The sequence below is a fragment of the Piliocolobus tephrosceles genome, chromosome 14 (assembly GCF_002776525.5).
Source record: "Piliocolobus tephrosceles isolate RC106 chromosome 14, ASM277652v3, whole genome shotgun sequence".
NCBI classification, from domain to species: domain Eukaryota; kingdom Metazoa; phylum Chordata; class Mammalia; order Primates; family Cercopithecidae; genus Piliocolobus; species Piliocolobus tephrosceles.
Genome location: NC_045447.1, coordinates 22,687,771 through 22,707,975, shown reverse-complemented (window position 1 = coordinate 22,707,975; position 20,205 = coordinate 22,687,771). Strand labels below are relative to the sequence as shown.

Here is a 20,205-nt window from a genome sequence, read left to right as displayed (position 1 = left end):
GAGACAAACACTTGTTGAGCCCCTAATAGATGGGAACATTATCTTATTTTGTTATTGCACCTCTTCTGTGAGGTATGGCTCAGAGAAACAGAGCGAGTGAGTCATGACCATCCAGGCAGTAAGAGGCAAAATCCTGCTTTGTCTGTCCCTAAAAGCCATTCTCTGCCCACCACAGCAAGGCACGAGTATCAGAGAAGAGGAGTTTTCACAAGTGGACCCATGTGCTCATTTATTCAGAGGAACTCTGAGTAAGGGGATGCAGCTGCAGCTCTGAGGTCTTTGGCTGACTTGTCCCTGAGCTTGGATCAGGCTATGACAGGCTGAGTCTTGAGGGCTGAGGCTGCAGGGCAGCAGCACCTCCTCCTGAGTGCCCCGGTGGGGAAAGGACAGCAGCTGTTCATGGGGAGCTAAAGAGGCATTTACCAAAACAAATAGGACTCTGCAAACATGCAAATGCATTAAAACAAACAAACAAGGGAGAAAAAGAAAGAAAAATAAGCAGCAACTGTAAAGAGCCATGAGATGTTTTCCTTCATTCTCAAAACACCAAAATAAGCAGCATCACTTTTTATAGCACAAATTTCAGCTGGTTGTAAGAGAAACATCCCACTTTACCCTCAGCTGTTTCACAGGTAGTGAAAAGTACTGTTTCTCCTCTTCCCTTCTTGTCCTCCCTCCCACAACCTTTCCTCTTCTCCCTGCATCTCTCTTTCTCTCTCCTCTCCCTTTTCTCCCACCTCTCCATCTCTCTCTCTCTCTCTCTCTCTCTCTCTTTCTCTCTCTCTTTCTGTCTCTCCTCCTGAGAGCAGTGTGATGCCTACTGTGCTGCCTTGGGAGGTGTCCTATAGCAAAACCAGTTTGGGTAATGTGTTCTACCCTAGCTTGAGGAGTCTCCAGTCTCTTTGCAGTACTTGGTATAAATTCAGAGATGCAAGAAAACAGGATCCGTTTTCAAAGGAGAGGTCCAGTTGTGCAATTCTAGTCAAATCTCAGCCCCACACCAAGTTGTGGAAAGGAGAAGAGGTGAGGAGGGGAGCCTAGTGGTGGGGTGTGGGGTGGTTAACAGGCTTCTTTAATGAGAAAAACTACAGTGGTGATATTGAGGCTCCAGTATTTGTCTCTCACACACACACAAACACACATGCACATATATCATGTTCATCCACCCTTGTGGTTCTTAACAGAAATTGAACAGTTTATTATAAAATTGAATGGACCATGTATTTAGAAAAGTAACTTCCTTCCCTCCTCCCTCCATTTATTCTTCCTTCCTTTCATGCTTCCTTTCTTCCTCTCACCTCTTTTTCACATTCTCTTTCTTCCTTTATCTCAAACTCTTCCCCATTTCTACATGCTGGTCCATTCAGATAGAGGCAGTTCTGATTGAGAGCTAAATTTTAGAAGGCCAACTTTGGGGGGAAACAAATTCTTCACATGGCTAGATTAACACTTTCAGCCACGGAGAACTTAGACTGTTGTTTGTTGGTTGGGGGTGGGGGTGCCCAAAGACTGGAGCCAAGTATTTCTAGAGTCTGTGCCCTCATGAGACCCCATGTGTGGAATATCCCATTAGGTAATGATACAGGGATTCATAAGTAGGATTTGGAACACAGAATGAAGCTGCCCTTGGCCAGAGACCACAGATTGCTCAGATCGCTGCCATAATCTCATTCAACTTCCCCAATCCACAAAGGAATTAGTGCCTCTCAGCATATTGATTGGGAATCACATCTGGGGAATATAACTGCAAATGGAACTGCTGTGCCTAAGCATGTGTGTGTCTTTGACTATGCCGTATACTGCCTGACTCTTCTCCAAAATATTGTCCAATTCACAGCCCCATCAGTGATCTACCAGAGTTCCAGTTGCTCCATATCCTTGGCAATGCTTGAGTTTACCAAAGACTACTTTTTCCTATTTTTCTCATTTCAAAGGGCTCTGAAATTCTAGATCTCTGTTGTTTTGTTCTCATAAAATCATGAGGCCTGAAGGTGGGGAAGGCTCTCAAAGATTTCCTGGTTCTGTGCCCTCATTTGAGGATAAGAAACCTAAGGTCTAAGCAAGGGAAGTGACTCACCTAAAATCACCCAACAAGTTGGGAGGAAAACCAGCATTGGAATCTAGTTCTCAGGAATCCAGTTATCTTTCCTCTCCATTAGAGATTTCAAGACTAGTGTTCCATAGACCATATTAGTCCATAAACAATCTCTCTTTGGTCTCTATTAGTTATCTTCTTTAATTACTTGCCAACATTTAAATATCAGGAGAGTTCATATTAAAAACCAGAATTCTTCTTGGACCTCTTTAAAGAAATGAGAAGCTTTGAAAACATCAGGCCCTCCATCCCACTAGGCAACCTTCGACTGGAGCAAAGCACTCTGCTCTCTGACCAGGCACATACCATCTCCTCGACACACCCCACTCAGCTCACCTGAACCCTGCAGACCACTGAACTTGCATCGTCTAATCTTCAAAATCTTGCCTCCATACCACACCACAATACTGGCTCCTGGAAGTCCAGGGTAAAGAATCTTTTAGGATCATTCCCCCAGTAGGCTCATTTCTGGGTAGAAAATGAGGTCCTAGCACAGTAGCTCTTTCACCGTTTCACTTCCTAAGTGAACTTGCAGAATTGATGGCAAGAACAGTTTTCCCTGCATTTCCCGATGTGGAGCACGTGTCTTTTTTGTTGTCCCCATCTGAGCAACCCAGAATGATTTATAAACAGCCTTTCTGTTATTATCTCTGCTTCCCTATGGCAAAATTGCAGCTAAGTGGCAGGGCACAGCAGTTATACCGTGAGTCGAGGAACAGAACCAGGAGAGGAACCCTTGTCAACCCTTTAACGTCTGGCTTTATCCGGGTTCCAGAACTCTCTGGGTATCCTCTGTTATGCATAACTGGAGTCCATTCTTATTGACAGTGGAGACAGCAGTCGGAGGGTTGGCTATTGGATCAGATACGGTTTTACCTCTATATGGAACTTGAGTCCATAGGTAAATGCATTAAATTTGTAGATAAGAAGAAAAGAAAAAAAGTTATTTAAGTATCTGATTAGCTCTGCACCCCAGGGACCTCCACTTTTGCCCAGGTGTGAGAATTTGATCTATAGAATTACCTGCATCCTTTCCCACTCGTCCATCCAATCAGCCACCTTTCTCCCTTCAGAGACGTGTCTTCATTTTCTCCTTCTTTTGTTATTTTTATTGACTTCCCATCACTGTTATTAAATCCTTCCCTCTTTTTTTTAATGAAGCAGCAGAGCCTTTTCTTTATTTTGTTTTCCTTGTTTTGTTTTTTGTTTTTGTGTTTCAGAAATGACAGGGCTGTATCACAGAGTTATTTGAGAGGGTCAGTCAGGGTAATGTTTATCATTTTTGGACAGTGTGTTCACACAATCTTTTCCAACCAACAGGATAGCAAAGAAAAACGAGCAGGGACTTAGGGGACAGACTGGCAGATCTCCACTGGAATTCTGTCCAAGCTGAGTGCCCTTGGGCAAGCAATTTAAAACTCTTAGTCCTGGTTTCCTGTTCTTGAAAATGGGAATAATATCACTACCTCAAGGAGTTGCTGTGTGGAATGCAAATCAGGTGATGTAGGTGAAACAGAGTGGCCAATGCCTGACACATATTACCTCCCTTATCCCTTTTCTTCCTGTTTTCAAGCCTGCAGGCCAGGTGCAGACAGATGTGCTGAAAAAGCAGGATGCCTCAATCCCTGAAGTGTATTCTGGAAGGCAGTAGTCCTAAGAAATGTCCCATGAAAAAAAAATGTGATCAGAGTTTAAAACATAACGTGTACCTTAGCCCCTTCTGGAAATTTTCAATGGGTTATCCAAATTATCGAGAAGTCCTGCAACTAAGAAAACTAACTGGGTTCATTAACTCAGTGCTACCCCTACTGATCCGACCATGAGATCTTTTGGTCAGGTCATTCATGGAACCAAGGACTATTTTTTTTTCATGGGACATTTTTTTTGAGACAGAGTCTCGCTCTATTGCCGAGGCTGGAGTGCAGTGGCGTGATCTCGGCTCACTGCGAGCTCTGCCTCCCAGGTTCATGCCATTCTCCTGCCTCAGCCTCCCGAGTAGCTACAGGCACCCGCCACCACACCTGGCTAAATTTTTGTATTTTTAGTAGAGACGGGGTTTCACCGTGTTAGCCAAGATGGTCTCAATCTCTTGACCTCGTGATCCGCCTGCCTTGGCCTCCCAAAGTGCTGGGATTACAGGCATGAGCCACCGCGCCTGGCCTGTTTTTTCTTTTGTAGCAAAAAGAGACAGAGAGACTCATCTTCTCAAGTAGCTCCATAGTTCCAACAGCATTTCTGTCACTCTCTTTTTTTTTAAATGTTATTTATTTATTTATTTATTTATTTATTTATTTATTTATTTATTTATTTTGATACACAGTCTCACTTTGTTTCCCAGGCTGGAGTACAGTTGGTATAATCTTGTCTCACTGCAACTTCTGCCCTCCAGGTTCAAGTGACTCTTGTGCCTCAGTCTCCCAAGTAGCTGGGATTATGGTTGTGCACCACCACTCCCAGCCAATTTTTAAATTTTTACTAGAGACAGGGATTCACCATGGTGGCCAGGCTGGTCTTGAACTCCTGACCTCAAGTGATCCATCTGCCTCAGCTCCCAAAGTGCTGAGATTTCAGGTGTGAGTCACCACACCTGACCTCAAAGCATTTCTCATACATTGACCTTTCTAGTCTACAAACACACCAAGCTCCATCCTGTGCTGGAATTTTGTACCTGCTCTTCCCTCTGCCTGGTTCTGCCTCTGCCCCAAACCTGTGTATGGCTTATCCCTTCATTTTATCCAGGTAGTAGTTCAGATTTCCCTTCCTCATGGATCCTTCTATAAAGTGCCTTGCCCCGTTCCACCACCTGTCACTCTCTATAATTTCACCTTGGTTTAATGCCCTAACTGCATGCATCATTATCTGAAATGATCTCATTTATTACTTCCCTTTGGCATACACCCTTCCTCCTGAAATACACAGATAACAGGCATCTTGTTTATCCCCTCTGTCCACTATATTCCCAATGTATAGAACAATGTCTGGTGCTCAGTAAAGCCCCCAGTGAAGGTCTGTTGAATAGATGAATCAGTGGATGATGTTTTACCCTGTTGACAATCCTAAGAAATAAATTATTTTATTATTTCCACTTTATAGATAAGGAAACTGAGCCTCAGGATGTTATATAAATTTCCAAAGTCAAACAACTGTTAAATGGCAGAGCAGGGGCTGGAGCCCAGATTTCCCTGATTGATAAACCTTGTGCTCCTTCTACCCTAGAAAATGAAGCATTTCAGATTTTCATTTTCTTGTGAAGAACTTAATGCGCACAAAATAATTGGGGAAGGCACTGTTTATACTTTAATGGCTCTGCAACTTAAAGAAGAAAATCATCTTTCCCTCTGGGTCTTCATAAGAGCCCGGGTACCTTCTGGGAGTGCAGAGTAAGAATGCCCAAACTGCTAGGCACAGGTCAGAAGAACAGCTTGGGAGCTAGTAGCTTACAGAGTAAATATATTTAAATTGGAACCATGTGGTTCCTTCCCCTGGTGCTTACACAATGTGAACAGATGCATTGTTTGGTGTCAAAGCCCTTGTGTTGACTCCACAGTTACAGCCTCTTTGAGGTCTCCACATGGTACAACGCTGAGGCTGTCAGGACTAAGAAAAAGGGCTGAGAATTGGAGTTGTCTCAACAAGTGTTCCTTAATGCCAGTTACCCTGCATTTCAGAAGGAGAGTATTGGAGAACTGCAAAGCTTCCATCAGTGAGGGTCTGAGACCTAAATTAAATGCCTGTCTTTTTCTGGGTATTTAAAAAAGTAAATTGGTTTGTGATACGTTTTGGAAGCTTTTAGCTCCCCCCGCCTCCAGACTTTATTTCTCACCCTGCTTTTGAGCAGACGGTAGAGAATAGGAATAGGTCACAGTAAAACCCTTAGTTGGGTATTGTGAAACTGAGAGAAAACAAAAACAAACAAACAAACAAAAAAGTGCAAAACTTTTCTGACACTGGTTTGGCCAAAATGTCTCCCTGTCTCCTAGATAAAAACAGGAACATAAAAGCCTTGAGGTTCTGGATGCAAATCTAGGCATACGATAGGCCAGGTGTTGGGGGTAGACACAGTCAGAGAGGCAAAAGTCAGAGAAAACTGCCCCCTTGAAGCTTTTAGTGTTAGGCAGAATCAACCTCTTTAAAGTGTTTAAGAGCTATTGCAAGGCACCATCACCATTGGTTTCCTGCCATTTAGGAAACATCTGCAAGGAATTTTTATTGGCACTGCAAAGTACACCAAGATGAAATAGGCATTTTCTCTGCCCTCAAGGACATTCTAATCCAGAAACATGGGACAAGGTTAACAACAAGGCCTTTGGAGTCACCCCTCTGGATGAGCACTTAAACAAGTAACGTAATCTTGCCAGTCCCCAATTTATCCAACTGTAAAATGAGTAACACTTAGCTCATAGGGTTGTTGTGAGGATGGAGTGAGCTCACGTATATAAGCAATCAGCATATAGTAACTAATATTATTGAGTGCTCGCCTAACTATAATACAAGGGGAGTGATCATCCAAGAATGAGGATTTGATGCTGTTTCTGTTTGCATCCTTAAAGATTAGCCTGCAATCTGGTATGTTCCATTGTCAGTGAGGAACTGAGTTTTTAATACATCAAACGTGAGGCAATAGTCTCAGAGAAAGAAGGGTAGAATACCCATGAGGGTGCTTGCCAAGGGACACAAGGGAAAGCTTCCTATGGAAACTTGCATGATGCTTAGACCTAAAGAACGGGTGGAATTCAGACTGGCAGAAAGGTAGAATTCAGAGTTGCAGCAAGATGCAAGTCATAGTCTCCGTACAACTCCACTAACGATTTGTAAGTTACTTTACAGTTTATAAAAGACTGCTACCTCCATCATCTCCATTGAGTCTCGTGGCTGTATGAGGTTGGCCAAATTTGAGAGTATACTGAATCTCAGAGATGTGACGTACCTTGCCAACTAGGTAATAAGAGCATAGGTATATTTATAACATCAGCTACCACTTTTATTTATTTATTTATTTATTTATTTATTTATTTATTTATTTATTTATTTTGAGATGGAGTTTCACTCTTGTTGCCCAGGCTAGAGTGCAATGGTGCAATCTCAGCTCACTGCAACCTCCGCCTCCCAAGTTCAAGCTATTCTCCTGCCTCAGCCTCCTGAGTAGCTGGGATTACAGGTGCCTGCCACCATGCCCAGCTAGTTTTTTTTTTTTTTTCTTAGTAGAGACAGGATTTTACCATGTTGGTCAGCCTGGCCCTAAACTCCTGACCTCATGATCCGCCCAACTCAGCCTCCCAAAATGCTGGGACTACAGGGGTAAGCCACCATGCCCAGCCCAGCTACCACTTATTGAGTGCTTAGCATATGCCAGGAGTTCTGCTATGCATTTTTTTCTAAACTGATTTAATTCTCAAAATGGTCCTTGTAAGTGGGTACTCATAAAATACAAAAAGGGTTTTTGCTCAACCTGGTGCCTGGTAGAAAAATACAATAAATATTCACTGTAATCATGATGATCCCCTTCTCACAAATGGAAAAACTGAGGCTATTCAAGGTTTAAATCTTGATAACGTACAAAGCTTTCAAGTGGCAAGATTTGAACTCTGGTTTGTCTGTTGCCATACCTTGTGCTCTTAATGAGAAATTTTATTCACTGCCTCCAGGGTCATCTTTACCCTAGCCAGCACCTCTTTCTGTCCACAGTCTCAAGCCCCCTGAAATCTTGGAGAAAGAGGCTCTTAGCCTTTATCTTCCAATTGAGTGTGGCTATCCTGTGAGGAGACTCCTTCTTCCCCTTCTGTTTCTTTCCTCCCCAGCTGTGTGCACTTCGCATGTGAGAACACTGACTGCCCAGAGCTGGCTGTGGAGAATGCTTCTCTCAATTGCTCCAGCAGCGACCGCTACCATGGCGCCCAGTGTACTGTGAGCTGCCGGACAGGCTATGTGCTCCAGATACGGCGGGATGATGAGCTGATCAAGAGCCAGGTATGTGCAGGTGCTGAGCTCAGAGCCTCTCTGCAGCCCAGGGAAGGCTTACTGGGTGTTGAACATGTTCTCCGCTAAATACCCAGCAGCATTTAAAATAGTGCTGCCACACAGTAGGTGCTCAATAAATACTTATTGATTAAATGAATGAGTGAATGAATCAATTAACCAAGCAAGCAGTCTGGAATCTCTAAGAAAAGGGGTTCCTGTGCTGACTAGTGTTCTACACAATACTTGCCAGTGTTTTTATATAGGTTGCAAATCTCCAAGACCATGGGGCTGAGTATTTTGGAATGAATATCTTACAGTCAGAGCTCTGACACAATTGAATGGGCTGCTTTAGGACGAGGTGAGCCCTCTGTCAATGAGATGTTCATTCATTCACTAATTCATTACAAAGCATCTGTTCACTGGAAATTGGATGCTATACTAAGTGCTGAAGAAGAGGAAGCCGTTAAGACAAACCAAGTCCCTCCTCTGAAGGAGCTTCATGCCTAGTGGTGGAGGAAAAGTCAGACAACTCATTAATAATGACCCCACTGTGTGATAAATGCTGTCAAGGGAAGTGTAGAGTATTGTGGAGGTACAGGGAGATTCAAGGGAGGTGACTTGGAAAAGTGATGTGGAAACAGGCAACTAGACAGATCAGCAAAGGGGTATGTGTTGGGGAGAAGGAAGAAATATATAAATATATGCACTAGGCACAGGCATGGATAGTATGTGGAAGCACATTGATGAGAAAAAAAAAACATGCCACAGATTGTTTGTTTGTTTGTTTGTTTGTTTTCTTTTTCTATACTCACCCAAGCAACGAGGCTGGAAGGGCCAGCTGAATCCACTGGTGCAGGGCCCTGTCGTTTTTGTCAGGAAGTGTGGGGTTGATCTTTAGGACAACAGGGAGCTGTTGCAGGAAGTGACATGGTCAGATCCTGGTGACAAAGTCTCTTCTAGATACTCTATGTGGGTGTAGCTTGGAGTTCAGCAGTAAGACTGGTAGCAGGGAGACCCCTTCAGACAGTCATCAAAGGAGTCATGGAAGATAGGACGTGTCCTGCATGAGATTAGTGGTAGTGAATGATTTGGAGTGATGTGACAGAGTGTTGCTTCAACAAGATGGTGCTATAATGTCCCAGGTGGGGCATGGGGGAGTGGGACAGGTTGTCCTGGGATTTGAGGATTTCTGTCACTAAATGTAGCATTTTCCAGGGCTGGCCAGTGGACTTTGCCTTCAAACTGCAAGCACACAGGGCACATTCCTTATTGCTGGGAATGCCTATTTGTACAGAACTTCTGGACTTGCTCTTCTTAGACACCTACTTCTGTGTGTCAGACTTGGCAGGCCTGAGCTCCTGTAGAAACAGTGAAACTGTTTTGGCAGTGAGGGACCTCACTCAAGCACACATCCCATCCCTTTGATGTGTGCTTAAGAGGGAAAATGTCCTTTGCTTTTAAAATCACAGATCAACATTTGGCATCTCCAGTCTCTAGGATTTAGTGGCTTCCTCCTTGAATGAAAGCCTCCAGGCTGCAATGATTGTCCATCCCTTGGCTCCGTAGCATGGCCTTGCCCTCCGCCCAGCTCTGCCGTCTTGTAGTTTGGTTCAAATCTCCATTTACTCTTTCATTTTTCCTAGGCTTTTTCTGACTTTGTACCTTTGTCTCTTGACTATTGAGACACTAAATCTCAGAGTAGGGAGTGGATCTTTGAGCAGTTCTTGAGTTCAATCCATCCATTTTGCCAAAGGGAGAACTCAAGTAAGGAAAGGAACTTGCCTGTGGTCTAATAACATGGAGGAAAAACATCCAGGTTTCCTATAGCCATGGAGAGTGCCTACTATGTGCCAAGCACTACAACAGTTTCCTAGTAACTCCCCTAGAGCTAATAAAAGACACAACAATCAACACTTGATATCCTACCATTGAACTGTATTTCACAATCTGTTTTGTGAAAGAAGTCATCATGCCCTGTGAGGTCTCAAAACCTCAAGATTCTCATCAATGAAATGGAAATCGTGATCTGGGAGACTCTATAGACAGCAGTTAAGAGCATAGCCTTTGGACTCAAGTCTGACTTACCCTTTTTCCAGATGGTTAACTTAAGGCTGATCATGTAATGTCTCAGAGTCTTAGTCTCTGTGTCTTCAATTGAGAACTGAAATACCTAATTCATGCAGTTATTGGGATCATTAAAAGTGAGCTAACGTTAAACACTAAGCATTGGTCTCCTAGTGCCTGGACAAGACTCTGAGCTATCACCTTGGGAAGAAGGGTATTTCTCCACATCTAGGGCTCAGTCTGCCACTCCTCACTATGCACGCCTCTGCCTTTCAGGTGGGACCCAGCGTCACAGTGACTTGTACAGAGGGCAAGTGGAATAAGCAGGTGGCCTGTGAGCCAGTGGACTGCAGCATCCCAGACCACCATCATGTCTACGCCGCCTCCTTCTCCTGCCCCGATGGTACCACCTTTGGCAGTCAGTGTTCCTTCCAGTGCCGTCACCCTGCACAATTGAAAGGTATCAAGAATGCCTTCCCCAGCTGAGCCTTCCTCTGTCTATGGGAAACCTAGAGGCTGCGTCCAGGCTCTCTTTCTGGCTCTCAGACACCAAGAGTGGGATGGGGTTTTATCTGTGCTCCTGACTTCTTCCTACCAATTGTGTTTATGTAAACTGCCCTGCTGTGAAGATAAGAAAGAAAAAAGAGAGTACGGATAATTATGACAGGAAGCCCTTTCCAAGACCTTGGAAATCTTGCAAAAAAGAAAAGAGAGAGAGGATAAAAGTGAAGTTGGGAGGGAAGAAGGAAGAGAGAAAAAGAAAAAAGAGTTGCATTTGGGACTGATGAAATGAATTCACTCGTATGATTAGGGCCAGTAATCCTTACGAAGTAAGTGTTACTATTATTCCCATTTCACAGATGAGGAAACCAAGCCTCAGAGGGTTTAAAGAACTTGCCCAAGGCTGCACCATCAGTGGTGGGGACCATATTGAAGCCCAGGTCTGTCTTTCTCCAATGCTGGCTGCTACTTATCAAGAGGGACCAGCTAGGCAGAGAAGAGCAGATATGGACAGGAAGCATCTGGCATCCTCCTGAGCTAGGCAGCAGGGCTACTGAGGGGAATAAGACTCTGGCATACCAGAGATCACATTTTAGAAAAAAGTGAGTAGCTGGCCTGGGTGTCCTAGAATGCTGGGATTAGATGTGGAATGTATTAATAACTTCAGACTAGGAAATCACACTTCTCTCAATCAATCAGAGGCCTTTGGGAAAGGGAAGTGCATAAATTAGCATTGATTATTACAGCCCTCATTGTGGCTAATAATAATCGTTAATCAAAATGATGCATATCCTTCTGCTGCCAACTGTGGTTGGGGAAGAGTGACCTGGCTGGGGAGACAAGGCCTTAGGAGGACCATCATTCTAGTAGTTGGTGATCCCAACTTTGCTTTTCCTTTGACTGGGCAAAGGTCCTGCTGCCTTTCTCTTGAACTTAATATTGCCACCTAATTTGCCCTCCTACCCTCATCTCAAGCCAGGGGGTAAAGAGGTGATCAATGTCAACTTTCCTTCTTTTACTTGCTTCCCTTTCCTCCTTTCTACATTTTGTTTTTCCTTTGATCATAACATAGTTTAAACAAAAAGAACAATAATTTTTTTAAAAAAACTTTTATTTTAAGTTCAGGAGTGCATGTGCAGGTTTGTTATATAGGTAAATTTGTGTCATGGAGGTTCATTGTACAGATTATTTTATCACCCAGGTATGAAGCCTGCCTTAATACCCTTTAGCCATTTTTCCTGATCTTCTACCTCCTCCCACCTCCTTCCCTGTGAATAGTCCCCAGTGTTGGTTGTTCTGCTCTTTGTGTCCATGTGTTCTCATTATTTAGCTCTCACTTATAAGTGAGAAGATGCGGTATTTGATTTTTGGTCCTGCATTAATTTGCTAAGGATGATGGCCTCCAGCTTCATCCACATTCCTGCAAAGGATATGATCTCATTCTTTTGTATGGCCACATAGTATTTCATGGTATATATGTACCACATTTCCTTTATTCAGTCTATCATTGATAGGCATTTAGGTTGATTCCATGTCTTTGCTATTGTGAATAGTAAAAGCACTAATTTTAAACAGTCAATAAATAATAGTGATAATAATGACCAGCTTGAAATCCTTTCTGCCCTCAGTTTTTGCCCCACCTGGCCCTCTCCTCTATTCTTACCTTTTGTTCTTCTTAATCTATCTTCTTCCTCTGTAACTTCTGTTAAAGTCTACCCCTTACCAAGTCAACCCCCCTGTTCCTTGCAATCTCCCCGTACCAGCCCTTGGCTAATGTAGCCTCTCAATTGAGTGCTTGTCCTTATCCCAGTCCAGCTAGTGCATTTTTGTTTCCTCCAAACAATATAGTGGCCAATATTCTTCCACATTCTAATATGCTAGAGATGGACAAGAACTCAGACATGGCTTTGGTTTAGGGACAAACAAGTTTGGTGATTTGTTCAAGGTCACAGATAAATTCATACTTTATGCATTCAACAAATGAATACCGAGGACCTGCTATGTGCTCAGCAGTAGGCTAGGCTCTGGGAGTAAAGAAGGTACAAGATACAGCCCTTGCCTTAGGATCTAGAAAGTGCCAACACCATGAGGCAAGTGCTTAGAATACCAGATTAAAGGTCTGAATTTCTCTCCTTGAGTTCTGTTCTATGTTAGTTTCAATCTTTGCAGCACTCCAAAAGAGACTCCGTCTCCTGGGTAATCTTTTAAATGAAGTAATAAAAATAAGTACCTCTCTTCTGACACTGCTACAAGTTCACAATTATTTTAATGCTCATTAGAGATTGGAATTTCCTTAGCCACATTTGTAGAAATGCTGAGTAGGATGTATTTCTCTGCATTAAAAGATGAACAAGTGAACTTACAGAGTCCCAAAACTTGATGGAACCTAATCTCTAATATCAACACCTCTACCAAGAGATATTACCCTCTACCAGGAATTTCAGGCTCAGACATGCCTTTACTTCGTATCTTGAGTCATGTTCCCCCAGGAAATACAGTGGGGGAATGAGGGCAGAAGACATGGAACTGACAAAAGTCAACAGGTTCTCTTCTAAAGCCAGTTGCCACTGTGGGCAACTAGAGCTCAGTCCCTCTGGGAAACTCTGGGAGACGGTGGAGAACATAACTCAGAGTTATTGCAACTCTGGAAACTGGCACATGAATCCAACAACTCCACCATTAGTTTAGTGGTGCTTCCAGGGGCATTAACTCCTTGGTACTTTAAACTCACCCTACATATGGACAGAGTAAGCATCCATGACCAGTATAACATGCCTCAGGCAGAGAGTTGGCAGTGCAGTAAGCATCTTCCACAGTATACAGGCCAGTGCCAAGAAGACAAAGGAAGGGCACATCATGTATCATACCCTACTTTCTTCAAAGCCACATTGTAGATGCAGGGTAGTGGCTACAGCTGGTGCACAGAAATACTGCCCGGCTGAAAACTCTCTTGGAGTTTGTTGCAGGGGTGGGGGGACATATCCATGGTCCTGAATCACCAGTGCCTGCTTTAGCTGTGGTGCACTGCTAACTCCTATTCACCCTCTTCAAGAAAGCACATTTCTGGTTTGCATTTTCTCTCTTGATTAGCATTTTGGAATCTTTATGTTCTCCTATCACAGAAGAACCATGATTTTCACTTCATAATTTACAATATACATAGCTAATACAATGTACTTTTTTAGAGTCCCAACACCTTTTCCACAGATATGTTATCTCTCTTGGGCAATTTGAAGAGGGTGTGCTTCCTGTACTTTTTATACAGCTCCTCTTCTCACTAACCTTGTGCTTTACCTGGGCACCCCAAAGCAATGACTGCCCCGATTGCAAGGGCAATGCAAAAAGAAGTTTGTAGACCCTGGTATTCTGGATGCCTCTATGCTTCTATGGAAACCAAATGAATCACCTTTCCACACACTTTACTCTTTTACTTGATGTTAAAATATCTATAGTTGTCAGTCTCACAGTTTATCAATGTGGAAGCCCCTATGGGGCTTACAGACACCAATCTGCCTTGTGCTAACTGGATGAATCATACTGACAAAGAAAAAAAATGAAAAAATGAGAAGGAGTAAGTGGAGGAGCATATATTAAATTGCAAAGTACTCTCTCCCCTTTCTTCCTTTTCCTGCTTTTTCTTCATAGTTCTTGGCACCTTCTGGCACGCTAAGTAGTATACTTTTTAGGATAACTTATTGTACTCCTCCCTGTTCCACTAGATTACAAGCTTCAAGAGAGCAGAGCTATTTCTATTTTGTTTTATTTTATTTTGTTCACTGCTTTTCCTTCAACATATAAAAGTATCTGGTGCAGAATAAGCACTAAATAGATGCTGGTTGAATGAATGAAGACTTCTGTGAAGATTCTTTCAGAGCTACTAATGAAGAGGAAAAGAAGAAGGAAAGTGGGAGGAAGTGGGGAAGTGAAGGAAGGAAAGGAGGGAAGAAGGAAAGAAGGAAAAAATTTAAGAAGCCAATGAAGACATTGACAACACTTTCATGGGAACTTTTCATAAATGTTGTTTTATTTCATCTTCTGAGCACCCTGAAAGGCAGAAGCAATTGTTTGCTTTTCACCGATCGGAAAATTGAGATTTGATGCTTCCAGAATGAATAATAAGGGCCCTGCTGATCATATGTAGTAGCCAAGTTCCCATTAAAAACAACCATCTCTGTAGTTAGACAGAATTTGTTTTGAACCTCAGTTTTGTCTTTTTCCAACTAGGATAACTTGGTCGAGTCACCTCTTTCTGAGTCTTCATTTCCAATTAAAGACTGTCATACTAAATGCACTGTTTATTGTGAGAATAAATGAGATTGCATATCAGAAGCCCTCGGTACATAGTAACTGCTCAATAAGCCCTCGGTACACAGCAACTGATCAATAAATGTCAGTTTTCTCCCTACCACTCCACCCTCCAACCTGCAACTCCCTGAGCTCCCCAAATGCTTCAAGCCCTGGTTGTCAACACCATTCAGTAATAATCAGGAAGAGGAGAGTTTGGTGGAGAAATACAAGTTTCAGGTCCTCCTCTATTTGTCTCGGAAAGGTTTTAGGCAGGCTGTGCGTCGATAATATATGAGCTGGCAATGAAAAGCCTAACTCCCGTGTTTTACTTTTATTTGCAACGTTCCCCATCAGACCAGCTTCCCGATGGCAGTCAGCACTCTGTCAGAGCTGGCACAGGCTACGGGGGAAGTGCTGCTCTTTCAGCTGCTTTGGCAAAGCTTCACTGAGCACCAGGACCTGAACAGAAAATCAAACCTCCTGATAACACAATGCTGTCATTTCCAGGCATTGCTGTTGGGAGCTGGGGGAGGTGGTAAGCAGGACAGATACAGGGGTGCTGGGCCCAGGGGGAGAGTGGCAGCTTGACATTATACACTCACTGATATCAGAGTTTGCTGTTGTTTCTGGTATGAGCTTTTGCTGCCAACTATTAGAAGGCAAGTTCCTCCATCTCTGTGTTCAGATGCCCACTTGTAAAGTAAGAAAGATGGATTCAAGGATTGTGAATGTGTCTTTTCTATGCAGCAGAAGAGGCTCAGGATCAGAAGTCAGAAGCCTTGGATTTTAATTCACTGTCGACATGGGGGTAATTCACTCCCCCATTTAGATCTCCTTTTCTTTGTGACAGCTCTCTTGATCTCCCTAGGCTCCTCAGTTGGAAGTAGAAGGGGTTGGAATTCCACATAAGGGATCTCCTGGTTTGTCAAGTCAGCTAAAATCCAAGTGGCTGTGCCTTAGCTTGACTATCAGAGACTCCTCCCTCCTCTATCCCTGCTTGCCCTTGTCTTCCAGGCAACAACAGCCTCCTGACCTGCATGGAGGATGGGCTGTGGTCCTTCCCAGAGGCCCTGTGTGAGCTCATGTGCCTCGCTCCACCCCCGGTGCCCAATGCAGACCTCCAGACTGCCCGGTGCCGAGAGAATAAGCACAAGGTGGGCTCCTTCTGCAAATACAAATGCAAGCCTGGATACCATGTGCCTGGATCCTCTCGGAAGTCAAAGAAGTAAGTGGGGTTGGAAATGCAAACTCATGGGCTCTGGGAGGACAAGAGTTAGGTTCAAATGCCTGGCTGGATGGAAGCACTCATTTCTTCACTGGAGGCAATGTCTGCCATTCATCCCATTCTGTTCTGTGAGAAGCTAGAAGGATTTGTTAATAATACTAGTTTCGGGTCAAACAGAACAAACTTTAAGTTTCAGCTTGGCTGCCTAATGGCGATGTGATCTCAGACAAGTGACTTTACTTCTCTGCACTTCCTTTTTTTTTTTTTTTTTTTTTTTTTTTTTTTTTTAGCAATAAGAAGGGTACAATAATAACAGTTACAACATAAGGTTCCTATGAAGAACAAATGAACATGTGCATGTAAAGTGCTCACAACGTGCTTTGCACATATTAGTTGTTTAGTAAATGGTGGATAATCATAGCATCATGGTTCCAACACCCATCAGAACACTCTGCAAAAAAGGGGAGAGAACCTGGGGCTGGAGGGGCCTGAGTTTTGTGTCAATCTACATGTAGCTGGAAGCCTGACATTTCTGCCTGCTCTTGCTAAAGGAGTTCTGTGGATGAATTATCCTTAATCCCTACACGGGTCCCACCACCACCCAATAGGTCAGGTGGGGAATCAAAAATAGGAAATAGGAAATGGGGGCCCAGCTGGTGGTGTTCATGTAGAGCATGGATCTAGCCATTTGGTCCTTGAGATATCTCCTCTTTGATCCTTTCCTTGAAGACGGGCCTTCAAGACTCAGTGTACCCAGGATGGCAGCTGGCAGGAGGGAGCTTGTGTTCCTGTGACCTGTGACCCACCTCCACCAAAATTCCACGGGCTCTACCAGTGCACAAATGGCTTCCAGTTCAACAGTGAGTGTAGGATCAAGTGTGAAGACAGCGACACCTCCCAGGTAAGCATCCTGGAACTTGAGATTGATACCATGGTCCCTTTCCTTTCTGCTTACCAAAAACTAGCCTATACTTCAGGAACCACTTTCTCCAAGAGACTATCTAACTAGGCTCAAATTGTATAATGGCAGTGTCACCAGTGCAGAAGTTAAGAAACTGGGCTCTAATTATCTACTTTCATAATCTCTCTGAACCTCATTTTCCTACCTGCAATACCATATTTTATTTGCTTGGAGATTCTTAGCTTTGAATTTTTTTTAAACATTGGAACTTTTATGAAGGAAATCATACATGGAATCCTAATGTATGAAGTTGATAAAAGTTAAGTTCCTCAAACAGGAATGGCCAGGGCTCTTTTGCCAGTTTGCCACCACCATTACCACCCATGTTGGTCCTTGAAGTATTTAAAATCACAAGACTGCCACTATACTTAGACATCAATTGGCTCCTGAAGCATAAGGAAAAAGGGGACCATATTTAGATGAGAAGTACAGTTTTGAGAACACCGTGGAAGAAAGGAAGAACAGAAGGAGAAAGGTTTGAATTTTATCTCAATGCACATGTAACTGAGAGCAAGTCCAACACTTCTGCCTGCCTCTCCTGAAGGAATTTTCCTCAAATCCCACACATGCTCAGAAGGACAGTATGGGAATCAAGAATAGGAAAAAGAAACAAAAGGCTGAAAAAACCTTAAGTCCACAAGGAGCTCCATCTCCATCAAAGCAACCATGTAGAGTTGATAACCCAAGTCCTGTGTTTCACAAGTGTGCAAGGATCATCAGCCAGGTGGAGACAGATTTCAGTGCTGGCATCGTCTTCAGTCAGTCTTTATTGGTCTTTGTTATTTCATATTAGCCTCCAAATACCAGGCACTACCAAACCGCCATTCTGAATCCCTCTCACTCCCTCCACATCCAAGCAATTACCGAGTCATACCCATTCTCCCACCACAGCATCTCCTGAAGCTGTTCTCTTTTGTCCCCAGTGCCACTACCCTGACTCAGGCCAACGTCATCTCTTTGATGAGCCACCATGCAGCTTCTTGATCATTTTCCTGTTTTCATTCCTGTGCCTCTTTCCAGTACCTTCTTCACATTTCAGCCAGAGTGATTTGAGCAATTATGTTAATCTCTCTGAACCAGGAGCCCCCATCCCTTAGGATAAATTCCCAACTCCTTAGGGTAGCATTTAAGACCTTTCCCCCATACCAGTAAGATGAATCTTCCTCCCCCACCTCTGCATTCTCTACCTTTAAAAAAGTTATCCTTGTACCTTTTTCAGCTGCCTGACACCTCATCTTCCTTCGCAATTTAGCCCAGGCACCCTTTCCTGCGGGAGCCCTTCCACTGCTGGGCTCCGTGGCCCTCCTCAGGTTTCCCCCGTGCCCCTCCTCAGGTTCCCCCTCACAGCATTGGCCACACTGCGTTGTCACTGCCTGCTTTCATTCCACATCCCCACACTAGGCTGTGAAATAGTCCTTCACTGCATCTGCACCCGTCCTTGTGCCTTCAGCACTTAGGACAGTGCCAGGCACCTAGTAGGTACTCAGGAAATGTCACCAGAACTAAGGGCAGGAGGAAGGACCACAATGAACATCAAAGGCAGGTTCCTTCTTTTACAGATGAGAAAACCAAGACTCAAAGAGGTTACTCAACTCCCCATGGTGACACAGCTGGCATCGGCTGAGTCACAGTCAGTATCCAGGTTCCCCTGTCTCCAACTGTAAATGGGCTGAGTCCAGTAGGCACCACCTGAGAATCCTGCTCTTATACACTCACAGCATCTGTGTCCATTCATGGGAGTCATTCCCATCCTTGACTGCCAGGGAGGCAGAAGCCAGTGCTGGAACAAACAAAGGCTAGAAATTACCATGGCCTCTTGCAGGCTGATCAGCTTCCCTCTCACTCCCTTACATAAAACTGTTGCTAACGGTTACCCAAACTGATGAGCCAAATAATATTCTGGCTGCGGTCATGTTATCAAACTGAAACTCAGCCTGCCTGGGGCCTTCCAAGTAACTTTCATGGCCAGTTTGTATTTAAAGGAGAAGAAAATGTAAATGTATCAGATGACTCAAGCAGCTCTCTTTGGCAACTAACGGAGAGGCTAGTCGCAAAGGAGCAGGGCATTGCTCGTCTGCTCAAAGAATGAGGGTGTGCGTGCCAAATGGACTCCTAATACAATTGACATTTCTACTTTGTACCGAAAATGAATTTCCTCTACCCTCAGACCAGGGGCCTGAGAGCCAAATCTAGTATTCACCTCAGATTCCCTCTTGCTGCCTATAAACATAGCAGAAATGCATGGCCCAGAGCATCTTGAATCAGCTTGTATGGAGCAGGGATTCTTTGCTTTCCAAACAAGTTTCAGATCCTGGCGGGAAAGGACAAGGGCTGTTGTAGGGGAGATTCACACACTCTCTTCCACTGCCACTAAAAGCAAATAAAAACCTCACTTTATTCATTCCTTGGGAGCCAGTATAACACTGGATCTGTAGTTTGAGTTTAAATCCCAGAGGCCAAGTTACTTAACTCTTTAAGCTTCACTTTCGTTGTATATAAAATGAAGAGAAAGAATACTACATACCTCATAGTTTGTTTGTGAAGATTAAATGAGGTAACGAAAATAGAGCATGTCTATGGGTACCCACTGGCCTTGTGCAGTGCAAAACCTATGCAATCATATGTGGTAGCCCTGGGGACTAGACAAATGAACTAGCCTGCTTTAAGGTCACTCCAGTGGTGAGAATCCCCTAAGCTCTATGTGAGCTCCTGGAGGGCCTAGAAACACAACAGATTGCAACCTAGCCCTCTGCTGGCTAGCTCTAAATACTGAGAAGTTTTCTGTTTTCTGCATATGGCTAGTCAGTTTTCCCAGCACCATTTATTAAACAGGGAATCCTTTCCCCATTGCTTGTTTTTGTCAGATTTATCAAAGATTAGATGGTTGTACATGTGTGGAGTTATTTCTGAGGCCTCTGTTCTATTCCATTGGTCTATATATCTGTTTTGGTACCAGTACCATGCTGTTTTGGTTTCTGTAGCCTTGTGGTATAGTTTGAAGTCAGTTAGTGGGATGCCTCTAGCTGTGTTCTTTTTGCTTAAGAGTGTCTTGGCTCTATGGGCTCTTTTTGACTTAAAACCTAGATAACAGTTTGATAGGTGCAGCAAACCACC

At 43.7% G+C, this 20,205-nt stretch overlaps 1 protein-coding gene across 1 annotated transcript in view; it reads left to right on the top strand.

The window, feature by feature from the left end:
- The window catches only part of PAPPA (pappalysin 1), a 247,490-nt gene that overhangs the window by 185,054 nt on the left and 42,231 nt on the right, over positions 1-20,205 (top strand). The window contains exons 13-16 of the mRNA XM_023223653.2: positions 7,894-8,062; positions 10,394-10,577; positions 15,920-16,130; positions 16,860-17,031. Of these exons, the coding sequence (XP_023079421.1) occupies positions 7,894-8,062; positions 10,394-10,577; positions 15,920-16,130; positions 16,860-17,031 (736 nt within the window). The remainder of the gene's footprint in view (positions 1-7,893; positions 8,063-10,393; positions 10,578-15,919; positions 16,131-16,859; positions 17,032-20,205) is intronic.